Here is a 12225-nt window from a genome sequence, read left to right on the forward strand (position 1 = left end):
AAAATACTATGCAAAATATGGCCAAAAAGAGAGATATAACACAAAGTATGTGAAGGATGCCTCAAACAGCAAAAGACCCTCAATGAAACATGAAGAGGGGGTCAAAATAAGGCTGTTTTAAGTTCGGACCAGAGTCCAAAAATAGAAGCAAAAGAGGCTAATAAATCATGCAAAAATGGAGCCAAAAAAGGGATATAAAGGCAAGTGGAAGATAGAAGCCTCAAACAGCAATGAGCCCTTCAACAATGTTGAATAATGGCTCAAAATAAGCCCCTTTTCAGTTCATGACAGAACTCAAAACAGTTTGTACATAGGCCAAAAATACTACACAAGATAATGGCATACAAGAGGGATAATGAAGCAAGTGCAACAAGGAGGCCTCAAACAGTGAGATGCCCTTAAACAAAAGTGAAAAAGGGCTCAAAATAAGCCTAACTCTAGTTAGGGTCGGAGCCCAAAACAGCAAGCAAGTATGGCTAATGTATTGGACAAAATAAAGCTCAAAAAAGGAAAATAGGGACTCACCCTTGTAGACCAATACTCCAACAACCTTTGAGCCAAGTTTAGGAGTCCTTCACCTCTGGAAATCAGCTTCGACCATCTGGAATGGAAGATGGGGATGTGGTGCTATGAGGTGTAGTGTAAAATGGTGTAGGGTTTGAAGGATTTTGGTGCTTGGAGTAGAGAGGGAGAGAGATGTAATGCAAGAGCCTAAAGCAATTTTTTGTAACCCTTAAACTAGAGCTGGAGCTGCTGTTATATAGGCAAAAAGGGGGGAAAAACGGGGGGGGGGGGGGGGGGGGAAATGGGGGGGAAAACAATTCAAGTTTCTCCCCCAAAAGGCCAAAAAGTGGGATATGAAGGCATGTGGTAGCTGCTGGACCCAAATGGCTGAGAGCCCTTCAACAAAGTTGAAGAGGGGCTCAAAACAAGACACTTTGTGATTTATGACCAAGTCCGAAACAGCTCACAAGTAAGCCTAAAATACCGTGCAAAAATAGGCCTAAAAGAGCGTTAAAGAAGCAAGTGATAGGAGGAGATCTCAAACAGAAAAAGGTCCTTAATCAAACATGAAAAGGACCTCAAAATATGACTATCTCAAGTTTGGGTCGGAGCCCAAAAATGCAGAATGAAGGTTCGGGAGCCAAAACACGCAGTTCGGGGCCCCGAAAGTGGGCTGTTAGGCACCGGAAGTGGTGTCCGACCACGAAGTTGGTCTCTCGGACCACAGTGTCCCTCAAAAGGGAGCAAATAAGATGTATGCCAAAAATTGAGGCAAACGGAGGTGGTTAAGCGGTCCCGAACCGAGGCACACGGCCAACGGCTCCGAAAAATCGAAAACCGGGCTCCAAACGGGCAAAATGGCCTACGACCATGAAACGTGGCCTACGGCCACTGAGAGATGATCTATGAGACCTCTCCCCTCCCTTCGAGAAGAGAAAACAGAGAAAACAGAGCCTGGTTCGCAAACCGAGGCAAAGCACAAAAGAGTCCGGAAGTCCGGAGGCAAGGCTCGCAGCCGAGACTCTGAAACTTCTGAACGAGCACAATATGCAACATCACCGAGCGCTCAATCGGTGACGTCTAAGTCTTAAGGTCGGTCAAAAATGGGGTGTCTACAACTACCACTGCCCCTAGCCGCTGCCGGCCACATTTTCGTCAACCATTTGTCCACTAACTTTATGACGGTAATGACAATGCAAAAATAATTTAAAAAAAAAAAAAAATCAAAATTCAAGCATGTGAGGGATCCAAGTTTATCTCATATCGATTCGTTAGGAACTCTTGACTCAACTTATAAGTGTATCATACCCACAAACCTTTAAGAGGCATTTTTTAATAAAGGAAGAACAAAACCGTGCGCACCCCATGATAAAAAACAGACAATATCTTAGTGCGTGCTACGACAGTGGGGTTGTCCACACAAATGGCACTATCTGTGGGAAACCGAACTCCACACTGTTGGAAATCAGACTTTTAGTGGCGTTTAAAAAACGCCGCCATATGTATCAAAAACGCCCCTAATTCCTTTTGTGGCGTTTAGTACCAAACGTCGAAGCTGCGGCCGTCGTTGTAGCTTTGTGACGTTTTAAAAATGTCATGATATTAGTATTGGAGGCGTTTTAAAAAACGCCGTCAAATGTCCCACTATACACACGTTGACGTCACCAACAATATTTAGCGACGTTTTTAAAACGCCGTCGTATCTGTTTTAAAAATATAACCATTACTGTTGAGGGTTTAGGAGGCGTTTGTAGAAACGCCGTCATATCTTTTTTTTTTTTTTTTGATATTGTGCTAATTTTATTTGATTAAATTAAAAAGAATACCTGTAAGAAAATATTGAATTTGGTTTCTCATTCAATTAATAAAAAAATACCTGTAATAAAACTAACATACAAACTATTAACTCCCATTCAAATACCTGTAATAAAACTAACATACAAAATATTACCTCCCATTCAAATATCTGCAATAAAACTAACATATAAAATAATAACTCCCATTCAAATAACAAATTAAGCATTAATTCAGTTTCTCATTAAAAAAAAAAAACTAACAAACCGTTCTTAAGTAAGAGACTACAATTTGTAAAATTTTGATTCCAAATCTGCTAAAATGAAAAATCCATCCATCTTGTCATAAAACATAACCCACCAAACTCAATTCTTGTCTCAAAGCTGCCACAAAAAGTAAATTAACTCCTTTTGAAACAAAACAATTACATAAAGATAGTATACCTAAGACAAAACTCAAAGACAGAAAAATCTCACTGGGAGACTCCCAACCACTTTGAGAAGTTTTCAAACTCGGTGTAATCGTTGTCGGAGATCATAGTCTGGTACCATGCCTTTCCTGCAGACTTGCTTTTGGTAGCCTCTTCCTGTTAATGATGAAAAGGTCAAAATTATTCATTTAGAAAAAAGGATCCAAATGAGGCCAATTGTCTTTATATCAGTTTCTATGCACTGAATGATTGACAGAACTGCAATTCTCATGAATAAACTGCAAGAAACGGCCAATTATCCCAACCACCAATATCCCAAAACCAAAAGTTGGGATTTGATAAGCAGCATTTTGACTGAAGATAAAGAATTTTCTACAGCCATAAACTGCACTGAGCACCATTAACAGAGGATATAACCAACAGGGGTAAACAATTCAGACTAGCCACCAATGTCATGTATAATATAACCAATAAGAAACATGACACTAAAAAATTGAAGGGAAATGTAAATAACATGTAAGCTAAATATTATTCACATTTTGTTTCCCTTTTCTTTTTCCCCCTCCACAAACCCCCCACGAAATTGAAGATCCGCAACAATTTTCATGACACATGGGGGGGCGCAAAGTATATAGTTTAATATATTTATTATGTTATACATATGAATACTTAATAAAAAATAATAAAAATAAACATAGCACTAAATTTTAAAGTTTAGAGGATAGATTAATAAGTAAAAATCTACATTTTTACCTTGTTAGTTCTTTTTCTTCTTCTTATTCTTCTTCTCTTTCTTTGAAAGGTGAACCTATATTTAATAAGAGCAAGTATTGTAATTAATAAGATATGTTATTTGTCAAAAAAGCTTTTGATTAAATGATTGCTCATCTCTTGGGATGAAAATGCATGAGATTGTTGTTGATGTGACATTGGCCGAACAGTAGGATGACTACTAAGTGAATCCACAACCTATCATTCAATAAGAGGCTTAAGTTGTATATTAGCTCTAGGCAATTAAAGTAATAACTAGTAAAAATAATAAAATACCTGCTGCCTATGTAATGGGTTTGATGGTGTAACAACTGGATCAACGGGCACGCCTGCAGCTTGCAATTGAGATTCCAAAAACTGAATTCGTGACTGAAAATCTGTGCGTATAGCCTGAATTTGTTTCTCCATTACTTCATTCATCTTCGACTCGAACTGCATTTGATACCGTTGAAGTTGCTCTTGAACTTGAGTTTGGAAGAGACGATTCTGCTCTTGTGACCGCCTATATCCACCTCCAAAAACATCAGTGGGTGACGGTCCCAATCCAAACGTCCGAACACGGCTAGGTCGCTCTGGGCCCATAACTTGTGTGAAGATTTGCTCCTGTAATGCTGCAGGGTCAGTAGAAGATCCCTCCATGTGCTCTGTTAACTCATTCATTTGAGTCTGCAAGTTTGAATTCAATAATTAGCCTCCAATATAAATATAAATCATATTAAAAGTCCAAAGATAAAGTAGCATCACATACCATAACCTCATTAACTGAATCACTATTTGACGTCCCATCTTTCATGTATGCGGCCATCCACACCTGTGACCGACTAGCAGGAACCCCATTGTTCTTTTTTGTCTCCTATAAATGAAAGACAACCAAAATCTTAAGATAAATAAGAACCAAAGTTTCCATTTAATACTTTGAATGTCTTAGTTTTTAATGCATTATTTCATATTTCTTCACTACATAAAATGAAGAAGAATCTCCAATACATAAGATAAAACTGTCCTAAATACACTGATCACAGCTCAGATATCTGTCCAGTTAAGGATACACATGAAGTACACTCATGTTCAACATAATAGAATATCATGCAACAGACTGAAATGGAATGCTGCACTGAATTCAATGAAACATACCTTTGGGATGAATCGGTAGGGTTACAGAAAATGCAAGAGCTCAATGTGTCAATGAGTGCACATGTTTGTGGTACAATATTTTGACTAGTGACAAAAAAGAAGTACGAAAGCAAAGCAAATAACCTAGATAGGAGCCAGACCTAACACAAACCAAAAACCAAACTACCAACCATCTCCACAGATCAACAGCAACCAACCATAGCAATAGCAGCCACCAATTAGGAGAGCAGAACCATAGAGCAAAACACAAAACAATCACAATCAAGAAAACTAAACAGAGAAATAAAAGACAACTGCAGCACACCAAGAGCAAAACAGGTTTTAATTCTATCAAGAGTACTCCTTTTCACCCAGACCAGCAGCACAGATTAGCAGCACTCCTTTTCACCCAGACTAGCAGCACACCAGATTCTTGCAGATTATCTACCAAGATCATAACATAATACTACTGTTGTTCATTCTCTCACACATATCATCCTACACACAACAATACAAATTTTAGAGGCTGCAAAACTTCAGGACTCTGCAAACTAGAACAAGCTACCCACAGAAACACAGCAGCAACCCCAACAGAGGCAAGACACAGCAGCAGAGCTCACAGATGCAAAACTCAGACACAGCATCAGTGTTCACAGATGCAAAACTCAGATGCACAGCCTACAAGAATCACAAAATGCACAACAGTACACCCATTCCAACAACCACATCAATCCATCCACCCATATAAAACAACAAGAACTACAAATACTGAGAGCAACCAAGGCCTAACCCAACAAACCAGAATATCACACAAATCAACAAGAACTATATATGTAAAGCCTTCATGTTCTATTGATCCTTGATTTAGGTAATTTTTTTTTCTTAAGGTTAATGGATCATCTATCATGCTATATTAACTAATTTTGATTCACTCCAAAGCCTTTGACATCCTTTATATATATATACCTCCAGTCGAACTACTGAGAAAGGCTTTCGGCCTGTTCTATGATGTAATGTCTTCTTCTTCCGGATTTTTCTATTCTTCTTGCTTGATTTCTGTCAAATATGAAATTTATTTAAGATGTTATAAAAAATTATCATATATAAACATTTTTTCACATAAATAAAATTTTACCGATGCACTCTGAGTGCCCCAATAGTAGACCAAAGCCCGCCAGTGATCCTCATGTACTCTATCTGGTCGATGAGCCAACCGTTCTGCATCATTCTTGAAGGGTTTGTATCCTATTGTTTTCACTCGACTTTTCCAATCTCTCAATTTCTTTCCAAATGAAGCCATTATTGTTCTCTTCATGGATTCATCTGCATCCGTTTGAGCCTGCATTACAATTATATACACTTGTAATATGCAATGTCAACTACACTTGTAATATGCATTTCATATGGAATACAATTGTAACTTATTTCATATTAAATATCCATATATACCTTTATCTCCCTCCATATGTTATCTTTGTTTTGTTTTGGAACATAATGCCAAGTGGTAAAATTGAGTGGTGCAAGACTCCCATCTCATGCCAAAACACCCAAATGTGAAGCAAGGGATGTGTGTCCTTCAACTACTTGATTCAACTCATTTGGAACAACTTTTAAAATGCCATCTTCACTAGTATCCCATTGACCATGCACATATGTGGGACCCCTTGTCTGCTTTTGTGTGGCGTGACTTGAGCTAGGACCTACAAAACACAGATACATGGCATGCCACAATCAGTAAATGTTTACCATTGCTAGCGAGTTAGAAATCACGCTGCAGTGTGTGTCAAAGAAGCATATTATCAGCACACCTGAGTTAAAGAATGGTTGCTGTTAGGACCCATTAAAATGAGCCTCTGCAAGAAGAGTTTGGCAACAGTGATTGCCATTGAAAGAATGGTTGTAGTTAGGGCCCTACCAAATTTTGAGTGTAATATGTGTGAAATGTGTTTGATTTGGAATTTTAAACTTTTTTTTAAGGTATTCCTTGATTTTGACGAGAGTTCTTGATTCTCAAGTCTAATCATTCAAACATAAGAGTAAGGACATAATAATCTATAAATATCTACTGCATTCAAAACAAAATAAGAGTACATGAAAGATAAAAATGGCCATTTAAAGAAAACTACAAAGGTACAAAAGCAAAGATTTTATTAATATGAATATCCATACAAATGTAAAAGTGAATATGCGGCCAATTACAATATCATATCAGTTCTTCGTCATCTTCAAATTGTGCCTCTGTCGATGCTTCAAGAGGTCCAATAGTTTCATCAACAGTTGTTCCATCAATACCTTGCCTAACCCAATCCATGTCCTCCTCACAAGTGAAGGAAGCTACATCTAACTCTTGATCACCAAATCCTTCCACTTCGTTGTGATGTAGTCCTTCATCAATAGTTGGTTGTTCTCCACACACCTCATACAAGTCTCTGGGTTTCATCTTGAGTACAACATTCTAATCTTCATCAACAGAATCACTAACATTAAAGACTTGTTGTGCTTGAGATGCTAAGATGAATGGCTCATCACTATCTTGTTTCTTTGTATATAACAAGTGATTGAAATTAACAAGTGTAAAACCAAAATCATCTTGCTTGAGTCCCTTATTGTTATCAATCCAGTTGCACATGAATAACATGTATCTATGGTCATGTGAGTAATACAATTCAATAATATCTGTCACATATCCATAGTACGCTACGTCACCTTTCACTGGATTAATGTCTTTTGCACTTGCATAGCTAGAAGTCTTTGCCTTCACCATAACCCCACTATTCTGAGTTTTTCTTCTCAACTCACAACTCTTAGTATGATACCTAGTACCATTAATTATATACCCATTAAATCTGGTGGCCTTTTGGCTGGGTCCCAAAGCCAAAATTTTAATCTCTTCTGACAACGCTACATTTTCAGTAGCTAGTAGCTCAGCAACCTATTTTTAAAAGAAAGTTATCAATATTAAACATCAATTAACAACTTCAAAAATATAGAAGCACATGGATTGCAAAAATATAGAAGACTTGTGCTTGACATGCACTTACATGAGAATTGAACCATTTGGGAAACTCATCATTGTGACGGCGATCCACATCATAATCTTTGAGACGACGATGTGACCGCTTAATAAATTCACAATGTTCCCTACATAATTAAACTACTTGTAAAATGCACGATAATTATAGTTGGTATAAATACATTCACAATGAGACAAAGGTTGCATCTATCTTACTCTCGATATGGGACAACCGCAGCAATGTTAAATAACATATACCGATGAGCCAGTACCCATGTTGTGTTATCAAGAACAAACCCTTTTCCTTTTCCTAAAGCCCGCCCCATTAATATCTCAGGATTGTCACTAACATCGCAATTCCTTAACGGTTGATGCAATTTCGACTCAACATCATACAAGTACGTTGAGCAAAACGTCATACATTCTTCGACCAAGTATCCCTATGCAATTGAACCTTCAGGATGACTTCGATTACGCATGTATGATTTAAGCGTCATAAGGTACCTATAAACAAAAAGATGCATACATGACTTCCAAGTATAAACAATCAAATATATACAAAATGGACATTGAAGTAGAATTACACACCTTTCTACAAAGTACATCCATCGATATTGCACCGGACCGGCAATCTTTGCTTCCTCTGCTAGGTGAATGGGTAAGTGCTCCATTATATCAAAAAATGATAGAGGAAAAATTCTCTCAAGATGGCAAAGTGTAAGAGCGATTTGGGACTGAAGACGATTTAGACCATCCACATCTAGGGTTTTGAAACACAACTGCCTAAAGAAATTGCTTAACTCAATTAATGGTTCAACCAGTTTCTTCGATAACAAATTTTGCACTGCTATTGGAAGTATTTGTTGCATGAGTATATGGTTATCATGACTTTTCAGTCCAGATATGCTACGCTGTTTGAGGTTAACCCGACGAAAAATATTGGATGCGTAACCATCTGGAACTTTGATATTCTTTAGAAGTGTGCCGAATAGACTTTTCTCTCTATTGTTCATGGCAAAACATGCAGGAGGCAAATAATACTTGTTCCCAACCCTTTTTTGAGGATGTAGTGCCTTCCGAATTCCCATATCTTGCAAATCTCGACGAGTATTTAAATTGTCCTTCCCTTTTCCATCAACATTTAATATCGTCCACAATACATTATCACACACGTTCTTTTCAATGTGCATCACATCAAGATTGTGGCGAATCAAATTATGCTCCCAATATGATAGCTCAAAGAAAATACTTTTCTTTTTCCAATTATGACCCGAGTCCTCATTTTCCTCCTTTTCTTTTCCCTTTCTATTCTGTTTGCTAGATTGTTGACGCTTAGAATTCAATTTGAACTTAGGGCCTAGTTGTTGTAGCACATTAGCCCCTGATAACCGAGTTGGACATGGTTCGAATTCACGAGTGCCATCAAAAGACGCACTAGCTTTCTGAAATTTGTGACCCCCATTCAACCAGCGACGATGCCCCATGTAACATAATTTCCTTCCGTTCTTCAAATATCGAGAACGAGTATGTGTGTTACAACAAGGACAAGCTAAAGCGCCTTTCGTGCTCCATCCAGACAAAACTGCATAGGTAGGAAAATCATTTATAGTCCACAATAACACAACATGCATTCGGAACATCTGATTAGTTTCCGCATCATATGTGTCAACACTGTTTTCCCACAGTTCTTTCAATTCATCCACTACAAGGCGTAAGTAGACGTCAATATTATTTCCAGGTGAAGAAGGACCATCGATGAGCAATGTCATCATCATATGAGGCTGCTTCATACACAACCATGGTGGCAAATTGTATGGCATTATAATAACTGGCCAACTTCTATGAGAGACATTCATTGCCTTGAATGGATTGAATCCATCCGCTGCTAAACCCAGTCTAACAATACAAGGCTCACTCGCAAACTTGGGATACAAATTATCAAAATTTTTCCAAACTGGAGAGTCAGCGGGATGTCTCATTTTGCCGTCATCAATTCGGCCCTCTGCATGCCATCTCATTAAAGAAGATGTTTTGGATGACATAAACAATCTTTGAAGCCTTGGAATCAATGGAAAGTATCTAACAATCTTATGTGGAATTCTTTGTTGCTTCTTCTTAACATCATTCTCCTCCCCCTCGAACTGTTTGTATCTAGGCGTATGACACACTATGCAATCATCCATACTAGCTTTTTCCTTCCAATATAGTGAACAATCCCTTGGGCATGCATGTACCTTATGATAATCGAGGCCCAAGTCCTTAAAAAGTTTCCTAGTTGCATAAAATGACTTCGGCAAAGTTTCACCCTTTGGGAACGAATCCTTCAAAAGCTCGAGCAACATCGTGAAAGACTTGTCACTCCATCCACTAAGGAATTTGATGTGCAATAACCGAATAATAAATGAAAGCGTTGAAAACTTCTGACACTCAGGATACAACTTTCTTTCGGCCTCTTTCAGTAAATTGAAGAATTTTTTGATTTTCTCATCTGGACCTTGTTTAATACCAGAATTTGCTGCCTCGTGAATAAAGCTTGGTGGAGGAAGTCTAAATCCTTCATATAGCATTTCATACGTTTCATCACCATCATTCGAATCAATTTGCCCGACATTCACATTGTGTGGCACAGGCGATGACAAATTCTCCCCATGAAAAATCCAACTGGTGTAACTTGGAAGAAACCCGTTGATCATTAAATGTTCCCCTAACAGGCCTTTCTCCACCAATTTGACATTACGACACCGTTTACATGGGCATGTGACTTCATTCAACAACGGCTTATTTTCGTATACAAATTTAATAAATTCCTTAACCCCTTGTATCTATTCTGGATGCAACCTATGTTGATTTATCCAACTTTTATCCATCTGATTCTCTCTTACCCTACAAATGTCACTGCCAAATCAACAAAGTTCAAAATTACCGTTCCATTTTAATTAATCTTAATCTCAATTAAGTACCTTATAATGCATGCAATATGACATCATTCACCTCTAATTGGTCTCTAATATGTTGGTTCATCCTACTTTCCCATTCAGGAATGCACAGTCTAAATGGTAAAAAGCAGTTCATACCGCTCTGCTCATCTCTAGCGAAATTTTGGCAGCATCTCCCCATGGTTCTCCAAATACACGACATAGACTAGGTGTACTGTTACACCTTGTCTAGTGTGCACTCAGAGAACACAAGGAGTTGCTACACGAAATCTCTACAAGATGGACTATAAGCAGTAGAACTACTAATTACAATACGGACTTGTGCTCCTGAACTGTCCAACTGGACAATCCAAGAAGAGCTTCATCAAAGATGACTAGGTATCTCTAATGAAGATTCTTGGACGGGTCTAAGGCTATTTATGCATGCATGCACCATTAATGATTGCATCCCGGTGGTGCAATCTAAATTAGTACTATCAAGCATACTAGAAGCATATCTAGTATGAAGCATATTAATGAAGAAACAAAAGTTTCTACAATGCTCTTGATAGATTATGATAGATTCAAGAAATACATGGCTCTCTCAAATCAATCAATAATGGAATAATTTTGGCAGGAACTCATGAATGTGGGAAGTTCAAACCCACTACCTAAACCAATAAGTGTACCAAAGCTCGAATACTTCTAATGATGATGATGATGATGATTCAAAAAACACCAAAGAGCAACCACCAAATCAGGAATCACATTCACAATCACAATCAAGACAAAGTTATATGCAAGACAATTCTTTCACATGCTAGCTAGATGATTATTTATTTATTTATTTATTTATTTTGGGTCAAATAACCCTCCAAATGAAGTTAATTGTGTCCTACACTCTCTTAAATTATATTTTATACATAGTTATATATATTTTTGGAAGAAATGGTTTAATCATGTAGCATAAACATCAAATTATTTTTTTAATAGTATGGGTCCAAGGTCATGATGAAATTAAGATAACGTAAAAAGGACTAATGGTCCAAAAAAAAAATACTAAAAAAAAGGATGGGTCCAGTGATGACGAAACCATCTATTAAAAAAAAAAGGAATGATGACGAAAAATATTCTAAAGCATGTAAATTAAATAATAAAAAGAAAAGAAAAAAACAAAAAGAAAAAGAAAAGAGGTAACTAAAAAGATTGTCGATTTACTATTAAAACTATACCTAATTTTTTAAATGGAGTACTTCGGAGTTGACAGCTTAGGTCATTGTTTACCAATGGTTGACATATTTTGGCTTGGGATCCTCAATCTTCAGTCTCACCCTTGTATTACTGTTACATTATCGTAACTTGAATTAGGGGAAAAAATCATTAAATGCGTCTTAATAATTTAAAAAAATAAATAAATTGCATTAGATTCAAATTACGGTGACATAGCAACTCTAAAAGGTTGGAGACACAGGATGTAAATAGAGAAAGGACACAAAAGATCTAAAACTGTCTATTTTAGTTAATTAAGAATGATGACGAAACCATCTATTAAAAAAAAAAAAGGAATGACGACGAAAAATATTTTGGTCAAAATGTTAGTGATCAAGACAAAACAAAAATAGTTATCTCATTGAATTGTCAATATTTTCTTTTTCCAAGTTTACGAGCACATAAAGAGAACTGAA

General features: G+C 37.2%; 2 protein-coding genes and 1 long non-coding RNA gene across 3 annotated transcripts; all 3 read right to left on the minus strand.

The window, feature by feature from the left end:
* Nucleotides 1-2555: 2555 nt before the first annotated feature.
* LOC145798420 (uncharacterized) lies at nt 2556-3539 on the minus strand. Its single transcript, XR_014339269.1, has 2 exons — nt 3482-3539; nt 2556-2884 (listed from the first exon to the last, which is right to left on the minus strand). It is a non-coding gene; the product is annotated as an uncharacterized LOC145798420 (long non-coding RNA).
* On the minus strand, nt 3539-6498 carry LOC145797570 (uncharacterized). The gene is made up of 6 exons (XM_082884955.1): nt 6421-6498; nt 5748-5951; nt 5579-5668; nt 4248-4352; nt 3776-4165; nt 3539-3697 (listed from the first exon to the last, which is right to left on the minus strand). The coding sequence occupies exons 1-6, from the start codon at nt 6496-6498 to the stop codon at nt 3578-3580; spliced, it is 987 nt and encodes a 328-aa protein (XP_082741081.1). The 3' UTR covers nt 3539-3577.
* A 1567-nt stretch (nt 6499-8065) lies between these two features.
* On the minus strand, nt 8066-10318 carry LOC145797571 (uncharacterized). Its single transcript, XM_082884956.1, has 3 exons — nt 9860-10318; nt 8214-9547; nt 8066-8129 (listed from the first exon to the last, which is right to left on the minus strand). The coding sequence occupies exons 1-3, from the start codon at nt 10316-10318 to the stop codon at nt 8066-8068; spliced, it is 1857 nt and encodes a 618-aa protein (XP_082741082.1).
* Between the last annotated feature and the right edge of the window lie 1907 nt (nt 10319-12225).

The sequence above is a fragment of the Camellia sinensis genome, chromosome 8, assembly GCF_055761805.1.
Source record: "Camellia sinensis isolate YWXY chromosome 8, ASM5576180v1, whole genome shotgun sequence".
Lineage (NCBI taxonomy): Eukaryota > Viridiplantae > Streptophyta > Magnoliopsida > Ericales > Theaceae > Camellia > Camellia sinensis.